Genomic DNA, 20532 nt, shown 5'->3' on the forward strand with positions numbered 1-20532 from the left:
CACTAAATGGGCCGGCCGCAGGGGGCCGGGCGCCGGGCTAGGTGGCCGCCAAGAGCCTGGTGAGGGGCTACCCAGAGCCCGGTGGGCGAGGGGCGGCCAAGAGCCCCGGGAGCGCGCCCTCGGGGCGGAGAGCGTCGCGGCCCGCGCCGAGGCGATGCTCGGGTGGCTGCGAGCTGCCGGCGGCGAGAGGCCATAGACGGGCATGGGCCTTGCGTCCCACCACCCCTAGGGACCCTGGAGCCTCGCCCCTCTGCTCCGACTCGCCGGACCGACGCGATGGCCTCAGAAGTGGTGTGCGGGCTCATCTTCAGGCTGCTGCTGCCCATCTGCCTGGCAGTAGGTGAGTCTGGTCCGCTTTCCGAGGACACTTGAGGAGGACGAGGGGGGCGCCTGGGTGGGGGACTTCTTAACAAAGTGAAGGGCTCTGGTGCTCTGGGGTTCGATTCGGGAGGCCAGCGGCGTCAGACGCGCGCTGTCCCTGGTGCACAGCCTGGCTCTCTCACTTCCCACTCTGGGGCGCGCGATCGGGGTATCTCTTAACAGGATGCTCGGGACAGGCATGTGCTGGAAACTGTTTATGTTGAATTTAGTTACACGTGGATTTTCTTTCGTGGAGTACTGACTTGTGTACTAAGGATGGCCATTGCTGTGGCTGGAAGGCGGATGCGTCCCCATCGTAGGTACAGTCAGGCTCCGACCTGAGCCCCAGTGACCCTGCAAGCACAGCATGCTGTGCCTCCAGACGGCCCAGAGGCCATCTCTCCCAGACCCCAAATCCCAGCAACCGTGAAGGAAGAAGTGAAGGACTCCGGTCATTCAAAAAAGAAAAAGCGGGACGAGGTACAGGGAGACAGTGCCTTGACGTTTCTTACTTATTTTTTAAAACCTCCACAAAAGCCCCTACTACAAAAGTACTGGATGCTAAGGCTATAGACCCCCAACACCTAGTCCCGCCTCCCAGCGGCCGCCCTCTCCAGATTTTAAAGGGTTAGAAAGCAGAGTTGGAACTCCTTGGGACTGGCAAGGGCTCAGGGAGGACCGCAAGGGAGCCTCCTCGACGCCCAGACAAGCGTTGCACCGTTTCCCCAGGACTGGCCTGGCGTGCAAAGCAACTGGGGGCTGCGTTCTGGGAGTCGGACCGTTTCTGAGCTTCTCCTCAAACAGGCAGTGCCTGTGACATTGAATTCCTCTCGTAAGAATGCCGGGCCCTGGTTCTTTGCTCTCCCTCTCACCAACAAGAGCTAGGAAGTAGAGCGCTTTTCACCAAGTAGTAACTGTATTTACAGAGGGCGTGGCCTTCGCAGAAAAGGCCACCTTTTTGCATCTTGACCGAGGTTGATGACTCTGCATCTTGACCGAGGTTGATCACACCTGTGTTAAATGTTTTCTTTGTGCAAGCAATCGAATGGGGGCTGTAGCGTGACTGGTGAGGGTCAGGACAGTTGCCGGGAGAGTTTTTGTAACACACTTCGTGAGTGAAGAATCTGGGAGGCGTCTTTTCAACAAACCTCAGCGGAAAACCCAGAAAGGCGCTCCGAGTGGAGGGAAGGTGTGGCCAGGCGGGGTCCCGGGGCAGCAGGAGGGACCCACGGGTGGATGCTGGCCTCGTTCTCTACTTTGCAGTTTGAGTTTCCATTTTGCAGGGGTCTAGTCTCACTCGCATAGATGAAGAGCTAAGCTTCCACAGAGCGGATATGCACCTCTCTCCCCGCCAGCTTGAAAAGCGATTTGGGAAAGGGATTCTTCAGGTGCCTTACACACAGAGGGTGTCACTGCTCAGGGATCATCTCTGTATCCTAAGCGCTTGGCACTGTGCCTGGCACATTTACTATTTGTGAATTGGAAGCTAGTGACCGAGTTAACAAAGGGCTTTTAGCATGAAGCGTGATTTATGGTCTTCAGTGCAGACCGGGGAGGGGTCCTGGGGAGTGGCACTAAGGTTAAAGGCCGCTCTGCTCCCTCCCAGTCCCTCTATCCACCGTCCTCCTCGCCACTGTTCCTGGAGGATGGACACCCTCTTCCCCATCCCCCATCCCGCTCTCCAAGGGACAGCAGCTCACTGTGACTGTTGGAAGAGTTAGGCATGTGGTTCCCTGCAGCCAGCTCGGTCCACTCTGTGACTTGGCACCAGTGGCGGAATGAAGTGCCAGCAGCGATTGCCTGCGACCTTGCCCTGAGCATAGGCTCTTGCAGGTTGGGCTCCCTGGACTCAGCTCACCTGCCTCCAAGCACCGCGGATGCTGGGGTTGGGGCCTGTCAGTCCTACTAAAGGTTGGTGGCCTATGCTGAAAACTCCTTCAGTAGGGCTGTAGTACTCTGCCCTCCCAAGGGGAGCTGGCCTGGCTCACAGCACTCCCAGCTTGGGTTGCTGGGCACAGGGGCTTGGGGCGGTGACTCGAAGCCAGGGTGGAGGTGGGGGGACTGGGGTCTGGATTCAGCCCTGCCTCTCACCACTGGGACCCCCACCGAGCTTCTTCTGTGGTGCCCGCACACTGTTCACCTCCTGCTGGCTGGCTTGTGCCCCAGGGCAGGCTGGGGGCTCCCGCTGCCTGAGTCCACTTTGATCCTGGACTTTTTGGGAGGAGCTCGGCTTCCAGGGGCGACAAGATAATAACCTTGGCCAACATGCAAACTGCGTCTTGCCTCGGGGACAGCTGAGTCTGCCCAGGAGATTCTGGGGCTGCCTTCTTTATCCAGCTCATTCTTCAGGACTCCCACACCTCTCTGGGTTCAGGGAGACTAACCTGGGTGTGCGACTGTGTGCATGACTGTGTAAGAGTTTGTGTGAATGTGAGTTTGAGTGCATAAGTGTGAGTGTGCACATGTGTTATGAGTATGTGTGAGAGTATGAGTGTGTAGGGGGTTAGAAGGTAGTGGTCCCCCTTGCTCAGCCTGGAACCTGTTGCTTTCCCCTGCCCTAGGAAAAGCCTTATCCAGGAGAAAGCAGAGGAGGTGGACTGGCCCCTGGCTGGAAGAGAGCCTGAGCTCCCTGGGAGACCTGACCCTAGTGACCCCCTCACGTGTTGGGTGCTTAGAAAAGATAACCTGCATTCTGGAAAATTATCGACATCTTCTAATCATGATACTTACTTACAGGGATGAAAGAGGGCTGAGCAGATATGCCACCTTTTATTTGAGCATTTGATTCTTTTCTGCAAGAAGTGGAGATTTCCAAGGTTATTGGAGGGTTCTGGTCTGCCTACTCCCAAGGTGCTACTAAGTCAAATATTCAGGTTTCTCTCCTGCGCATAGTGAGTGCAAAGGTCTGCTTGCCATTAGAATCGATTTTACATTTTAGCCATCTATTTTTATATCTGGAAAAGGCAGCCTTCAAAGCTAAGCCTTTGTAGAAGCTTACATATTTTCCTTTAAACTCATTTATTTAATACTGATGTTGAAATTTTCCTGCACAGAGATTCCTAGTGTTTTTACTTAATGATAGATGTTAAAAATTAACTGCTATTGTGTTTAATATAATGGTTACAGATTTTTTTTCTTTTTCCATATAAGAGAAATTTTAAGAGAAGTGATAAGTGAAATCAGGCCTCTTCAATGCAGATGTTATGTGATTCGTGAGTGTTAAAAGCAAAACAAAACCATAATAGAATATGTTATTTACCATCCAAAATGAACATCCTGTGATGGATATGCATATAGTCATAGCCACCAAAAACTTTAAATATCTCCCAAATTATCTGTGACTAGTTGCTAAGTCATCTGACTTTTTTTCTTACACATAATACACAAAAAGGTAAAGACTTTCCATATTATGCAATCTCTAATAATTATAACTGATAATTATTGAACATTTTACACATATTTTACATTTAGTTTCTTTTAACAGGATTCTACTATACCACCCATCTTTAGGTATATGATTTGAGATTTTTTCAGTCAAGAATGCACTGGTGTATTTGTTTTTAATTGATGTTCCTGACTATTTATTCCATCTTGCCCAGTGTTGCCTGGAGTTCCCTAATGTCTTGGCTGGAAGAAATGACTTACATATTTTCAGGGGGAAGAAAGGGGAAGCCTTGCTTGGGGGAACAGGGGATTAGAGATCATGGCTGCCCGTCCCCTAAAACAGGCAATCAGAGCTTAGGAAAGAGCAGAGCAGAAAAGGGGACTGTGTCCCACAAACAAGAATCAACCAATCAACTAGTGCTCTGAAAAACAATATTCCAATCCAGAAAGAATCTCTAAAACTTCCTTTAAGGATAGTTGGATTAAAATGTGAGTAAAAATTTGGGCTCATTTTTGAAATATATTAGATATGGCTATCTAATCATAATTTTCTCTTTATAGCATGATGTATTTTCCTGTGTAATATATATCATTTTGAAATCACACTTCCACACAGTCCAAGAATTACAAATGGAGCTAATGTCTATGTGATCAGCATTGGCCTCCCCTATTGCGGTAGCTGTAGCTCTCAGTGGTAGGTGGCTGCAGCTGCCAAAGGATTCATGGAAGGCATTTAAGAAAGTAACTTGCTTTTCTGTCACACTTTCTCAGCCTTATATAAGTAGATACTATTTATCAAGTTCAGAAATGAAAAAAGGAACAGTGGAAAGGATTGGAAATTTAGAGCTTATTTCTAAAATAAAATATTTCATCCACACAGACGGGCATGAGCATGTTGTCTCCTGAGCTGTGGGTGCTGCAGCTATGTGTCCATCCTGTTGCTTTGTAAGTGTGTGTGTTTCTTTACGGGTGATGTGTGTTTGTTCGTAGTCAGAGATAAGCAGATGGCTTTGGACTTCACCTTTGAGGAAGGATGGTGTTGCCACTGGGCAGTTTAAGAGACTCTCATTGACCTCATGGCTCTGCCCTTCACTGTATGATTGTGGAGTTCCTTTTGTTTGTTTCTCTTTTCTTTCTGTAAAATGGTAAATAACATATTCTATTATGGTTTTGTTTCGCTTTTAACACTCAAGAATTACATGCATGGTTGTGAGATAGTGTGCACAGCACACCTTGTATAAAGCCTGACACACAGCAGGCGCTGCCTTACCTTTATGAAGATGAGCAGAGAGCAGAATGCTCAGGCGATGTCTCAATCAAAATGAACAGACTAGGAGGTAAGAGCATGGGCCAGGAGAAGGCTGATCTGAGGATGTGGGATTCACGGGAAGGCAACTTAGTGCCTTCCTAGAGCCAAATTATGTGAGAGAGAGAGAGTGAGAGAGAGAGAGAGAGAGAGAGTGTGTGTGTGTGTGTGTTAGAGATTTTTAGTTCTCAGGATTTTTCTCACCAGTTTTACTCAATATTCCAAATCTGCAGTTGCATTTTTCTGATTAATAGGACTTAAAAACAATATTTAGAACAATTACATATTGTTCTCACTAGATCAATACTGTTAACGTTTGCTTTTGTTTTTCAGCACCATTTTTGTAGTCTTTATTTAATGTGATTTTATTTCTAACATGTCATTTTCCTTTTGGGTCCTTGTGCTACTAACAGTTAATTGTATGTGAAGTTATGTAGTAATGATGTGTATAATATGCTTTTTTGCATAAATATTCAGGAGAACTTAGAATAGCATAAGCCATCTGGATGTTGAAGAACAATTGATGAAGAACAATATGATACCATGTGTATAATCTACAACATTACAGCTTATAAGATTTTTGATTTAAACCGTTGTCTTGAGGACATGGAATCAGTCAAAAAAAATTCCCATTGAACTGAGGCTAAAAACAAAAATATTGGAAAACTTTTTCTTTTTCTTTTTTCTTTTTTTTGAGACGGAGTCTTGCTCTGTCACCCAGGCTGGAGTGCAGTGGCGTGATCTCGGCTCACTGCAAGCTCTGCCTCCTGGGTTCATGCCATTCTCCTGTCTCAGCCACTCGAGTAGCTGGGACTACAGGTGCTTGCCACCACACCCGGCTAATTTTTTGTATTTTTAGTAGCGACGGGGTTTCACCATGTTAGCCAGGATGGTCTCGATCTCCTGACCTCATGATCCCCCGACCTTGGCCTCCCAAAGTACTGGGATTACAGGTGTGAGCCACCCTGCCCGGTCCTTTTTTTTTTTTTTTTTTGCGATAATCTCACTCTGATGCCTAGGCTGCAGTGCAGTGGCGCGATCTCGGCCCACTGCAACCTCCACCTCTGGGGTTCAAGCGATTCTTCTGCCTCAGCCTCCCGAGTAGCTGGGATTACAGGCGTGCACCACCCCACTCCGCTAATTTTTTGTATTTTTAGTAGAGATGGGGTTTCACCATGTTGGCCAGGCTGGTTTTGAACTCCTGACTTCAAGTGATCCTCCTGCCTTGGCCTCCCAGAGTACTGGGATTACAGGCGTGAGCCACTGCGCCTGGCCTGGAAAACATTTTTTAAATGTTTGGCCGTCAGTCGAGGTTTGTCATATTCCTCAGAGCTTCCACTTGACCTTCCAGACCTGTCTAGGACGTGGCAAAATCAAAATGATGAGAAGTACACACTCAACATCGTGAAAAGCCCGTCAGAGACACAGTGTCTAATAATTTCATAATTTCTTAACTGTCTAGTAATTATCTAATAGGCATAGAAAATTTAGCTAAATTATTTTTAAAATTTAAGAGCAACGTATAGCTTTGCATTTTTTCAATGTGTTGTTGGGTTTTTAAAAGAAAATATATGTAACAGTTACCAGCTTATAAAATGTTTTCATTGCACCTGCAGCATATACATATAAGTTTTATTTGCCTTGCTTTATCATATAGGATGGTGATGTTTTCTGATTATGACTTGCTATTTTTAAATTCCCCTTTTGTGCCGTACTGTTTGGGCACAATTCTGCATTAAACTAGGATATTGTGGATGGACATATTTAAACTCCTTTTGTATATGAACTTGCAAATTATAAATATATTTTATAAAAAAGGGATGGATTTGGTCTATCTATGAGGTTAGTTCTGCAGAAACTATTTAGGCTTTCTGTGGCCATTTCACCAGTCACCTGGAGGGGGAAGCTTCTGCTGAGACCTTCACTGCTCTCTTCAGGAGTGATTTCATTCTGCAACCCAAACTCAGGTTATTGTCGCCTCAGTATTGTCGCCAACTCTGAACTCTCCACCCCACTTCAGATTCAACTTGGTCAACACCAAGCATCCTGTCTCCCCGGGGCCTTCTCTGGTGTGCTCAGAAGAGTTCTAGGTCAAGTGAACAAGCCGTTCGTCTGCTCCTTAGCCTGCACATTTGTGACGAGACTGTGGGTGCCACTGCTGCCTTGGGTGCAAGTGCTGTCCACACCAAGCACCTCGTTCAAGGGCACGCTTCTAAGTTTTGCCCTTAAGTTTTCATCTTGGTCCACATACGTGTTGCGTGGCTCTACATTCTGTGCGCCCCGCAGCATGCAGAACCTCAAGCCTCCAACCTGGCCTCTTGGCCTCATTCCATCTTTACCCTGTGTGGTGCTAGATGTGCCTTCCCCTGCCCTAAGCCCCCCAGAATCTTCTTCCGAGAAGCATAGTTGGGGCTTTTCTCAGTGGGCAATTACATTCCAGCCTTAACCTTGGTCAAACCAGTCAATCCACTGTTGCCATTCTTCCTTAAATACACCACTTGGTCATTAGCCCAACAGGCTTGCAGTCCTGACTGGCAGCAAATAGGCTCTTTTCTCCAGTTGATAGAAGGCCCCGTCAGTCAGTTCTAAGCAAAGACAATTCTGTTCTTCTTGAGTTCTGTTTTCCATGTAGGTTTCTCAGCATAATGATGCTTAGATAAGACAAACTTAGTCTGTCTCCCCTGATAGTCAAGATGTAGGTGATTGGAGCGGGTATGTTAACTCTGCTTATTGAAGTTTCCCAGGGCCGCAGCCATACTCTTCTATCCCACGTGGGTTGCGCTCATCTGCACGGGTCAAGACAGCCTGTTACCACGTCCACATCAAGCTGAATGCTGGAGGTAGGAGATGCAGAAGGAACACTCCTTCCCCACCCTCTACGGGTACAGCCAGGAAGCTGCAAGAATCACTTCTGCTCACATCCAGTTAGCCTGAGTGTAGGAATCTTCTCCACCTACCGTACTGTAAAGGAAGCTGGGAAATGTCATTCTTATTTTGGTGGATAATGTGCTCAGCTAAAATGGGAAAGGTAGGTCTGTGGCCATGACAGAGAGTGGATATTAGCATGCAATAACAGTATCATCTGTGCCTCCTGTGGGTGAAGGTACCTTAGTGTGCCTTGCAGACACCACTGACATTTTTCTGAGGATCTACGCTAACACCCATCTTTGTTTCTAGACCTTAGCTAGACTCAAGTCCCTAGGCATCTAAAGATGAGGCACAAAGTATGACCCATGAGATCTATACTCCAAAATAACATGATTTTCTCAATTTAGACATAAATTAGAGGAAAGTGTGTGGGAATGGGTATTAGGGTGTGGAATAATGATGCAAGGAACATGAAATTGGATCTGGTCAGTGTTGTGCCTCCAGGGCTTAGAAAGGGCTCTGACAGTTTGGTTGGTGGCAGAAACAGGCACCAAAAGGTGGCCTACACTAAATGAAGTTGAAATGCCAGAGCTACCTTGGTATGCTGTAGTGGAAGGGATCCAGAAGCTTAGGGAGATTGGGATGTTACAGTGGATTTATCATAAAAGATCTGCTCATCCACCTTGGGAGGGTGCAGAGGACACACTTTCACCAGAAGTATGGGGAAAAAAATGGGAGCCTCAGGTGTCCATGAAGAGCTCTGGGGCTGCTCTTCTCTGCAGGTCAGAGATTGCAGTGGAAGCTGCTGCCACTGACTGGGGGTCCTTAACTGCATTGGGGATGGTTGGATCCCAGGTGGCAGGGGCCATGTGATCACCAAAGACCAGGTGGGTGCATTGCCATCATGGAGAACAGCAGAGTCAAAGCAGCAATCTGAACAGCCTGACTTGAGAGTCCTACGGCGTTGGGTAGGTGGTCATGGTGTCCCTAGAAGAGAACTCGATGGGCAGTCTACTGAATTCTGACTCGATCTGTATAAGCAGAAGAGTTCTAGATCAAGTGAACAGAAGTCTATCTTGACATACCAAAAGAAAGAGTCACGGTCCCTCAATCACTTCTCAGATTTGAGTCTCAGAACCCCTTAAAGGAAGGGGAGGCCGGTGACCCTACTACACTGCTGATTACATTTTTATTTTACTTCTCCCAACCCATTTCTTTGAGTAACAAGTGTCTTCATTTGAAGTGTAAATATCTGTGGAAAGATAAAATGGCTATTTATTACCCATATATTAGGTCAAATAGCTTATTTGCTCCCATCGTCTAGGTGGGATGGGATGGACATTTTAAATAAATGGGAGAGAGAGTATTTACATTGTGGGTACAGGTATGATCTAGAATGCCCACATATTTTTTAGGGCGTCATAATATCACTGGGCAATTAGGGGCTTATCAAGATGACTTCCAACACAGAAAGTAGCACATCTTTCTCAGGGCCTGCTCTACACACCAGAAACAATACAAAAATTCTTTCTTTTCCTCCTCCTTTTATTTGCATTATATGGTTTCTGATGTTCAAGGTGAAATGTACTATCTTGACTAAGAGCCCCAGCTCTAACGCCAGATTATTTGAGTACTGATCTTGGCTCTGTCATTCAGCTGTGTGACCTTGTTCAAATTGACCCCTGTTTTTGAGATATTTCATCTGGAACAAGGTAATAATAGAACATAGCTCAGAGGATTGTTGCAAACCTTAGATGTCAGTGCTTATAGAGTGCTTCGAGCAGTGCCCGACATACGGTAAATACTCAATAAATAGTTGCTTTTATGAATAGCTCCAGATTCAGAAGTTAGGCACGATTATGAGTAAAACATTGGCTAGTGTGAGTTCCTTCTCATCGAGAGCAGCACAGTTTCAATGGGCAGATAACTTAGAGAACCAATCAGCTTACGAGAAGCTTTGGAACATGACCTGTTGAAAGTTGAGAATGGTCTTGTCTTTGCCGTCTTCTCCCCAGTCAGATACATCAGACAGCCTCTGTGCTATGGTTCATGGTTACCTTTGAAACAACGTGACATCTTTTCTCCTTTAATTCTCCTTCCCAGGCAGAAGGATTTGTTCCTTCTGTGCTCACCCGCCACTTTGCATACTCATTACAGAATGTTGTATTAATATTCAATTGTAGGAGCACTGTCTTGCCTTCTATGTGTCTGTAGGTTCAGGGACCTTGTATAGTCCTTGTTGATATCCCCAGCACGGAACTTACTCCTCAATATACAGATAGCAGCTATTTCAAAACATCTTTTGAGCTGGGTGTGGTGGCTCACGCCTGTAATCTGAGCACTTTGGGAGGCTGAGGAAGGTGGATCACCTGAGCTTAGGAATTCGAGACCATCCTGGGCAACATGGGGAAACCTCGTCTCTACTGAAATACAAAAATTAGCTGGGTGAGGTGGCACATGCCTGTAGTCCCAGCTACTCGGGAGGCTGAGGCATGAGAATTGCTTGAGCCCCAGAGGCAGAGGTTGCAGTGAGCTGAGATTGTGCCACCGTACTCCAGCTTGGGCTACAGAATGAGGCTTGCTCTCAAAAAACAAACAAACAAAACAACAACAACAAAAAAACACTATATCTTTTGGATTGTAGGTTTTTCAAATTGTGAACATAACCTCTGATCATTACACTTCAGCTACCCAGCAAGGACTATAACACACAGGAACACTGAAGAAATATTTACCAATTGACTAAAACATTCACTGACTAATTTTTGTTTTGAACATCTCAGAAGTCTGAAAATAGAGTTAGATCTAGTTTCCTATAGCGATTGGTTTTTAAGTCTTTGAATATAAAATTTATAACAGCCTAATATATACTCTGTGACTTTCATAAATGTGAATTGTATCAGGATGGCAATTAACACCTTTTACTTGCTTTGCAGGGAACAGAGAAGGAAAAACCCATTTGACAATGGTACAACTTAAGTCACATCCTTGAAATGCATATTATTTTTAAAAATGTTTTTAGCTCTCCTGGAACCACACAAATCGATCTGTTTTCTCTTGTGGTCAAACCCTCTAGGGCAGCAGTTTGGCCACAGGTGCAGAAAAGGAAGAAGGATGAAGACCCTTAGCAAGCTGGTAATCTTGAACTGAAGCACCATGGAAGTGAATTAGAGAGATGGGCAGAGTTGGGCCGTCCCTGCTCCTGCCATCTCCCTCCTGCTGCTTTCCCTGAACTGTCCCTGCCGGGCAGCACAGCCTTTGGCATTGCTGCAGGAACACGGACCCCTGCTAGGGAACCTAGGCAGCACTCAGGTTGGAAAGGGCCCTGGTTTGAAGGTCTAACGAACAAATCTGGATCCTGTTCATAACGAGCTATGCGACTTTGCCAAGTTACAGAAACTCTCTGTTTTTCAATTACATCATCTCTAGAATGAGGTGTTCAAGGCTAAGAAATATTTTCACAATTCTCAGGGTAATATTTCTGCACATGCCTTTTTTAATATTAAAAGGTATGGCCATAAATCACTGCTTTTTAACCTACATGCCGGAATTTTTATATCTAAATCGCTCTGGCCTCCTTAATAACCATCATATGTACATACACTTAGGACTTGCCCTCAAAGAAAGGTTAGGAACTGCTAAGAACAATAATTTTTTTTTTACCATGTTAGAGATGTGGTTCAGGATTTTACAAAACAGTTGATTATGAAGGAGAGACATTCTAGTTTAGGTTTTGAGCTTCTAATATTTCGATGATCCTCCCTCACCTGCCCCTAATACAGAATCATGCAGACTGTGCACACCAGTGATGGGAATAGCATGAACAAGATGTGTGAGCATGTTTAGATTCGAATTGGCTTTCTGTATCTGCAGAGATAAAGGAGCTTCATCACCCATAGCTTATTACTAGACATGCCTTTAAAGAAAACCAAGCTACATTATAGTTAGCTTGGTTTACATTAATTGAAGCTAAACAATCGTATAAGAACACAGGACGATATAAACAAGATCTGAGTCAGAAAAAGATACTGAGTAAAATACTGAATGTAATCAGTTGCAATATTACATTGACATTGTAGACTATGAGAGCTCAGATAATTCTATTATCCATAAAAGGAAAGGGTAGGCTGCACAAACACCTCAGGTGTGTGTAGGTCAGAGACTCACACTGGGGCTCCCTACGCAGTTGTTGCTGTCATGGCTCCAGCATTAGCTGTGGGGGTGTGAGCTTCCTGTTCTTCAACCCCCTCTCCTTCCTCTCATCAAACTAAATACTGGTTTCCAAACTAAATATTTTTCAAACTAAATATTAGAACTTGCTCATGCTTAGTTAATCCTGACTCGTGTTGGCCTTGGGGCCCAAAATCAGTCTAGCTGGTAAGCAAGGAAATGTTGTTAGCTGGAGCCAGGCTTGCACTGCAGGCCAGACAAGGCTGCTATAGCACACAGCCTCTGGCAACCCATCCTCAGTCACAAGAGAAGATGAAAGGTCAGATTACAAGGCAGTGAGAAGAGGGATCCTCATAAAATGGGCTTTGTTTCTTGTGAGCCAGTGTTTTCTAGAAGGCTCCAGCTCCTAGGATTTTTCACTAACAACCACAAACCTCTTAGCAATAACTTTCAAAGCATGATCAGTTTTGCTGCAAAGCATCATCGTGGTTGCCACTGCATCGCCTTAGAGCCACACTGCATTTCTGACCCAGTGCCGGATGCCCCCGCCTCATTCACTGGACTCCACTTATCACTATTTTGAGCTGTTTTCAAACATTAAAGTCACCGTCAAAGTGCAACAATTTCCCACCATGTAGGTTATTTTAAAAGATGTGACACAGTCCCTAAAGCATTTCTTAAATTGGATATCAAAATTTTTTGAGCAAATTATCTTTAGAGTAAGGATGTATACTTCCAAAGTTATTACTTAGGAGAAAACAAATGTCAGATATTATCTTATCCTTATGACACCAGTTGGTTATCTATTCCAGTAGATCCATACTCAGATTTGCAAATGGAATCTAGTTCTGGGATCTATGTTGATAATGCAGTGCTAATCTCCCAAGGAAGGAGAAGTATCCCAGTCAAACAAACTCTTTTTAAAATACCTTTGCAGGCCTAGGTGGGCGGATCACGAGGTCAGGAGATTGAGACCATCCTGGCCAACATGGTGAAACCCTGTTTCTACTAAAAATACAAAAATTAGCTGGGCATGATGGCACGCACATGTAGTCCCAGCAACTCTGTAGACTGAGGCATGAGTATTGCTTGAACCCGGGAGGTGGAGGTTACGGTGAGCCAAGATCACGCCATTGCACTCCAGCCTGGGCAACAGAGCTAGACTCCATCTAAATCAATCAATCAATCAATCAATCAATCTGCAACGTGAGCCAAACTGTAATGTTTTATAGCTTTGAATATGCATATAATGCATTTTCTTTAAAAGAGCATATTTGAAGTGTGGATTTAATAGCCCACTGGTGATTTTGTCTTTCAGTTGCTTTTAAAAATCATACTCTGATTTTGCTCAATTTTTTCTGCACCCCTGCAGTGAGATCTTGTACATTCCCCACCAGAATCGTACAGTCATCCAAGATGTTTATTCACCCAGCTTCTCCTACCTTAAAATAGCCCTGGCGTTTGTTTTCTCTGAAGTCAAAGGAACTCATGTCTGAGTTTTTGTTGGTCCATATCTCATCGCTTTGGACATTACTGCTTTCTAGGTTTCTGTTTTGGCTCTTGCCCAAAGAGAGGTTGAAAATTGTTTGAAATCTTATTTTGAAAGTCTCTAAATATTCCCATCTGTGTATTCCTCATCCCAATTCTTGGCACTTCATCTCTTAATAGAAACATAAGAAAAAAAATTTTTTTTTTTTTTTGCTTACTTAATTTCTTCTTTCCCCTTAACAATTACACAACACCGTGGGTGGGGGGTCCATATTAGAGGGTTCAAAGCTTATCCATGGTGTCTGTAGTTCAGTGCTGATCCTCCTTGGGCACTGATTTTTGATTCTCCATTCTTCACCAAATCATGCTTTGTTCTTTCTTCCCATGTAGCACTTTGAATTTTGTGATGTAATTCCTATTGGGAAACATTTTTATTTATTTTTATTTTATTTATTCAGTAATTTATGACAGTGAGATACTGAGTTTCATGATTAGGTCTTTTTGAGAAATGCTGGGCTAAAACATGGCAAGACTGTTCAGAGCTTAGTGTCTACTGCAAATGGTGAATTTCTAAGAGTTTAGTACAACGTGCTGTGTTTTCCAAACTTATCTGACCACAGAACCCCTATTTCTTACCCTTGGCACTAATGTCCTGGGAGCACACATTGAAAAATTCTAGACTTTTGGACTACCTAAAAGAGTGTATTTTGGGATGAGGGCCTTTTTAGAAGACCAGAAATCTCACTTTTCAGGTGTGAGCATGAAGCCAGCGCTGATGGGTGGTCACTGTCACAGCCGTGAGAGGGAAGGACAATTGGGACTGCCTCTTTCTTACGTGTGCTTGTGGACTTTGGTTTGTACTCTTTATTTTAGAAAAACAAAGTGGCCAAAAAGAGAGAAACAGTCTTAGAAACTAGATATTCCAGCAGCTGTAGAATGCCAGAAAATAACCAGGCTACACACATTTGCAGGTGTAGCAGCAGCATAGTGGAAAACCAACAAGGGAGTTAAAGCAAGTCACACAGCATCCTGCATCCCCGCCACTGCTTCATGACTGGACGGCCAGTGGCCTCCTGAGGGTCCTCCTGTTTCATATCTCTCTGTAATGTCCCTTCTCTACGTGCTGATCACATGGGTCTTTTCAACACTGAAGTCAGATATCATTCCTCTGCCTTAAACCCTCCAGCATTTTCTCGTTGCACTTAAAAAGCAAACCCTAAATCCTTAACTTGCCCTATAAAGCCCCTGGCTCTTGCACCCTCTAACCACACTGGAATTATTTTTGTTACTCAGTGTATTAGTCAAGGTTCTCTTAGAGGGACAGACTAATATGATATGTTTGTGTATATGTATATATAGAGAGGAGTTTATTAAGTGTATATATATATAGGAGTTTATTAAGTATATATATATATATACACACATATATATAGAGAGAGGAGTTTATTAAGTATTAACTTACGCGATCACAAGTTCCCACAATAGACTGTCCGCAAGCTGAGGAGCAAGGAGAGCCAGTCCAACTCCCAAAACTGAAGAACTTGGAGTCTGATATTTGAGGGCAGGAAGAATCCAGCACAGGACAAAGATATAGACTGGGAAGTTAGGCCCATCTCTCCTTTTCACGTTTTTCTGCCTGCTTTATATTCACTGGCAGCTGATTACATTGTGCCCACCAGATTAAGGGTGGATCTGCCTTCCCTAGCCCACTGACTCAAATGTTAATTGTTAATCTCTTGGCAACACCCACACAGACACACCCAGGATCAATTCTTTGTATCCTTCAATCCAATCAAGTTGACACTCTATATTAACCATCACAAGTCTACCCCTTGTCAACTTGAACCCATACACATTACCTGAGATCTTCAAGTAAAGACAATAATAAGGTCATAACGCCTACCATAATACAACTATCCCTTGTACAACCGGAAACGTGCCAATCCCCAACCCAAATACTATTACATAAAGTTAACAATACTTAAATGCTGATATGAAGTCAGTAAATCTTATGTCACATGATAAAGGAGAAAGGAAATAAAATGATTTTCTGAGTACAAGTGTATACATGCACAAACATGTTTTTAGCAAAAGAGGAAATAACGCATAACAGTTACAGTCCTTATTTCTGCAGCTGGTCACGTGGTCATGGATGGTATTGATGACTACCTTCTTCTACTACCCATTCTGTATCCCCTTTGCCTTCAGCAAGCATCTCAGCAGATCATGGTTTTTTTCCTGGTGGAGTGACCCAAACCTTCATTCCTGAAGGGTTTGGGTCATTTGTAGTGCTGCCTGGTTTGGGCTGTTGTAGTTTCCCATTGACCTTAATCACAGAGCATGGTAATACTAAGAGACGCCCTAATGGATCTCCTGTATTCCATGCATGCTGGAGATGACCCAGTGATTCTGGGTCAGTCACTGCAGCCAACACTGTAACTCCCTTCTTAGCCTGTTGACTTAAAGGTAGGAGGAGCCCAAAGTGTCCAGGTGGCAATCTTAACTCCCAGTTTAATGGAATCGTTGTGTCTACTGGTGGCAGTGCTCCTTCTTCTGGAACTAAGACCTCTAGGCCAGCAGAACGTAATGTCACGGGAACAGGAAGCAAAAATTTTGCTAGTGGATCACTAGGGATGATTGTGAGTGGTGCCACTTCTACTTCTACCTCTTGATTCCCAGACATATGAATCCTGGCTATGAGAGAAACAGTACCATATATTGGATGTTGATTCAGAGCATACACGGCCTTCTGGAGAACTTTGCCCCAGCCCTGCAAAGTACTGTTACCTAGCTGGCATTGTAATTGTGACTTCAAAAGGCCATTCCACCGTTCTATCAATCCACCTGCTTCAGAATGATGGGGAATATAGTAAGACCACATTGGATTCCATGAGCATGAGCCTGCTGCTACACTTCTTTCACCATAAAGTGAGTGCCTTGGTCAGAGGCAATGCTGTGTGGAATACCATGTTGGTGGATAAGGCATTCTGTGAGTCCATGGATGGTAGTCTTGGCAGAAGCATTGCATGCAGGACAGGCAAACCTATATATAGAGTAAGTGTCTATTCCAGTGAGAATAAACCTCTCCTCTTTCCATGTTGGAAGAGGTCCAATATAATCAACCAGCCACCAGGTAGCTGGCTGATCACCCTGAGGAAAGGTGCCATATCGAGGGCTCAGTATTGGTCTCTGCTGTTGGCAAATTGGGCACTCAGCAGAGGCTGTAGCCAGGTCAGCCTTGGTCAATGGAAGTCCTTGTTACTGAGCCCATGTATAACCTCCAACCCTGCCACCATGGCCCCTTTGTTCATGGGCCCATTGGGTGGCTGGGGAAAGAGGCTGAGTGGTGTCCACAGAACGGGTCATCCTATCCGCTTCATTATTAAACTCCTCCTCCACTGAGGTCACCCATTGGTGAGCACTCACATGGGATACAAATATCTTCACAGTTTTTGACCATTCAGGTCCATCCACAAACCTCTTCCCCAAGTTTCTTTGTCACCAATTTTCCCATCGTGCTTTTTCCAAGTCCCTGACCATCCAGCCAAACCATTGGCTACATCCCATTAATCAGTATATAATCACATATCTGGCCATTTCTTCTTCCATGCAACGTGCACAGCCAGGTGCATGGCTCGAAGTTCTGCCCACTGGGAAGATTTCCTTTCACCGCTGTCCTTCAAGGATTTCCTAGAAAGGGGCTGTAGTGCTGCAGCTGTCCATGTTCACATGGTGCCTGCATATCGTGCAGAACTATCTGTGAACCAGGCCCTAGTCTTTTCTGCCTCTGTCACCTGATCATAGGGAACTCCCCATGAGGCCATCGGTGCAGGCTGTGGGAGAGAAGACAGGGTAGCAGGGGTGGAGATGATAGGCATTCGAGCCACTTCCTCATGTAACTTACTTGTGCCTTCAGGACCTGCTCGAGCCCGATCATGTATATATCACTTCCATTTGATGATGGAATGCTGCTGCGCATGACACGCTTTATGGCTAGATGGGTCAGAAAGCACCCAGTTCATGATAGGCAGTTAAGGTCGCATGGTGACTTGATGACCGATAGTCAAACATTCAGTTTCCACCAAAGTCCAGTGTCAGCCAAGAGCTGTCTCTCAAAAAGAGAGTAGTTATCTGCAGAAGGTGACAGGGCCTTGCTCCAAAATCCTAGAGGCCTTTGCTGTGATTCACCTTTAGAGCCTGCCAAAGGCTCCAAACAGCATCCCTATCTGCCACTGACACCTCAAACACCATTGGATCTGCTGGGTCATATGGTCCATGTGGCAGAGCAGCTTGTACAGCAGCCTGGACCTGTTGCAGAGCCTTCTCCTGTTCTGTACCCCACTCAAAACTGGCAGCCTTTTGGGTCACTCGATAAATGGGCTGAAGTAACACACTCAAATGAAGAATGTGTTGCCTCCAAAATCCAAACAGGCCGTGTGCCTCTTTCTTGGTTGTAGTAGGAGCCAAATGCAGCAACTTATCCTTTACCTTAGAAGGAATATCTAGACAGGCCCCACACCACTGGACCCCTAGAAATTGTACTGAGGTAAAATTTAGTTTTACCTGAAGTTTAGTAGGATTTACTTCCCTCTTCTGCCACACAAATGTCTCTCCAATAAGTCCAGTGTGTTTGCTATTTCTTGCTTACTGGATCCAGTTAGCATAATGTCATCAATGTAATGGACCAGTTTGATATCTTGTGGAAGTGAAAAGTTATCAAGGTCTCTCCGAATAAGATTATGACACAAAGCCGGAGACTTGATATACCTCTGAGGTAGGACAGTAAAGGTATATTGCTGGCCTTGCCAGCTGAAAGCAAATTGCTTCTAGTGGGCCATATGGACAGGAATGGAGACAAAGGCATTTGCCAAGTCAATGGCTGCATACCAGTTACCAGGAGATGTGTTAATTTGCTCAAGCAATGAAACCACATCTGGTACAGCAGCTGCAGTTGGAGTTACCACTTGGTTAAGCTTGCAATAATCCACTGTCATTCTCCAAGATCCATGTGTCTTCTGCACAGGCCGAATGGGAGAGTTGAACTGGAATGTGGTGGGAATCACCACCTCTGCATCTTCCAAGTCCTTGATGGTGGCACTAATCACTGCAGTCCCTCCAGGGATTTGATATTATTTTTGACTTACTATTTTTCTAGGTAGTGGCAGCTCTAATGGCTTCTATTTGACCTTTCCCACCATAGTAGCCCTCACCCTACTAGTCAGGGAGCCAATGTGGGGGTTCTGCCAGCTGCTGAGTATGTCTATGTCAATTATGCATTCTGGCATTGGGGAAATGACCACAGGATGAGGCTGGGGACCTACTGGATCCACTGTAAGTCAGCCCTGAGCTAAAACTCCATTAATTACCTGACCTCCATAAGCCCCTACTTTAACTGAAGTACCACGATGACATTTTGGGTCCCCTGGATCCAACGTCAGCTCAGAGCCAGAGCCAGTAGTCCCTGAAATGTCTGATCATTTCCCTTTCCTCAATGCACAGTTACCCTGGTAAAAGGCTGGAGGTCTCCTTGGGGAAGAATGGGAGAAAGATTCACTGCATATATTGTCCGTAATGTAGTGGGGTTCTTCCTCAAGGGGACTCAGCCTCCCCTTCATTCAAGGGGTTCTGGGTGCATAAACTGGCTCAAGTCTGGAAATTGATTGAGGGGCTGTGATTCTGTTTTTATAATTCAAATTAGTCTTTTGTCCATTCGACCTAGAAGTTTTCTGTTTGTATAATTTAAGTAAGAATGCAGTAGGCTTCCTATCAATTTCACTTCTAGGAACACCATGATTAATTAGCCAATGCCAGAGCTCTACACGAATGAGACTATTCTGATTGCTGCTTTGCCTCTGCTGTCCATTATGGTAGCTACGCCCACCTTGCCTTTGACAGTTGAGTGCTGCCACTTGGTCCCTGCCACCTCGGGATCCAATTATTCTCATTGTATTTAAGTTTTGTAGTTGAGTGACTGTGGTTCCAAAGATGCAGGTGCTGCCCTCACAAATCTGTTTCACAAGGCATTGGTCAAGGGTATATCTTCTGGACCCTCTCAGCTGGGATGCTTAGGTCTAAAATGACTAATCCACTCCACCATCCCAATCTCCCTAAGCCTTTGGATCCCTTCCTCTACATTAAACTGAGGGAGATCAGGCATTTCCAGCTCACTCATAGTGGGCCATCTTTTAATCCACATTTTAACCAACCAAGCAAATAAACTATTAGAACCTTTTTTAACTCCCTGATCTGCAACATTAAACGCTGAGTCCTTACTTAGTGGACCCAAATCAATAAATTCAGGCTGATCCAACTCTTTGTTCCTTCCACTATTATCCCATACCCTTAATATCCATTCCCAGGCCTGTTCTCCAGATTGTTGTTTATATAAATTAGAGAACTCAAACAGTTCTTTTTGAGTGTAGCGCACCTCCTCATGGGTCACACTTTCAACCTCATCTTTAGGGACCTGCCAGGACTTTAGTCTATTTATAGGTCTAGAAGCAAACAGAGGTGTTGGGGGAGGCTTCTGAGGAGAATCAACATTATCTTGCCTGGAAACTGCTTCAGGGGAGGCCATCACTGTTGCCTCAGGCAGCGCAGGGTTTATGTCCTCAGACAAAGGTGGAAAGGCTGATGGCAGCGTGGTTCGGGAAGGGATGTTGCCGCTACTGGGGATGGGGAAGCTGTTCCTTCTGGCAAAAAAGGTTCATCAGAGTTTACAAACTCAGTGTCCTCAGCTTCATCAGGGTCCTCCCACACATCCCCATTCCAAGTTGCAGGGTCCCATTCTTTTTCAATCAATGCCCTCACTTTAACAGTAGACACCTGGCGGGGCTGTGCATGTATCTTTCGTTGCAGGTCAGCCACTCTCATGATAAGATCTTGTGTCTGTTTTTCCACAATTTCAGCTCTTTCTCTAAGGAGATAAGACTCTCACTCAAGGCAATCTTAGCAGA

The 20532-nt window shown here is 45.0% G+C and overlaps 1 protein-coding gene across 4 annotated transcripts in view; it reads left to right on the plus strand.

The window, feature by feature from the left end:
• The first annotated feature begins 210 nt into the window (after positions 1-210).
• The window catches only part of PIEZO2 (piezo type mechanosensitive ion channel component 2), a 478719-nt gene continuing 458397 nt past the window's right edge, over positions 211-20532 (plus strand). For all 4 annotated transcript variants that reach the window (XM_034943968.3, XM_034943967.3, XM_008959670.5 and 1 more), the window contains exon 1: positions 211-340. In XM_034943968.3, the coding sequence (XP_034799859.2) occupies positions 277-340 (64 nt within the window). In that variant the 5' untranslated portion in view covers positions 211-276. The remainder of the gene's footprint in view (positions 341-20532) is intronic.

This window comes from Pan paniscus, chromosome 17 (genome assembly GCF_029289425.2).
Source record: "Pan paniscus chromosome 17, NHGRI_mPanPan1-v2.0_pri, whole genome shotgun sequence".
Classification (NCBI taxonomy): Eukaryota; Metazoa; Chordata; class Mammalia; order Primates; family Hominidae; genus Pan; species Pan paniscus.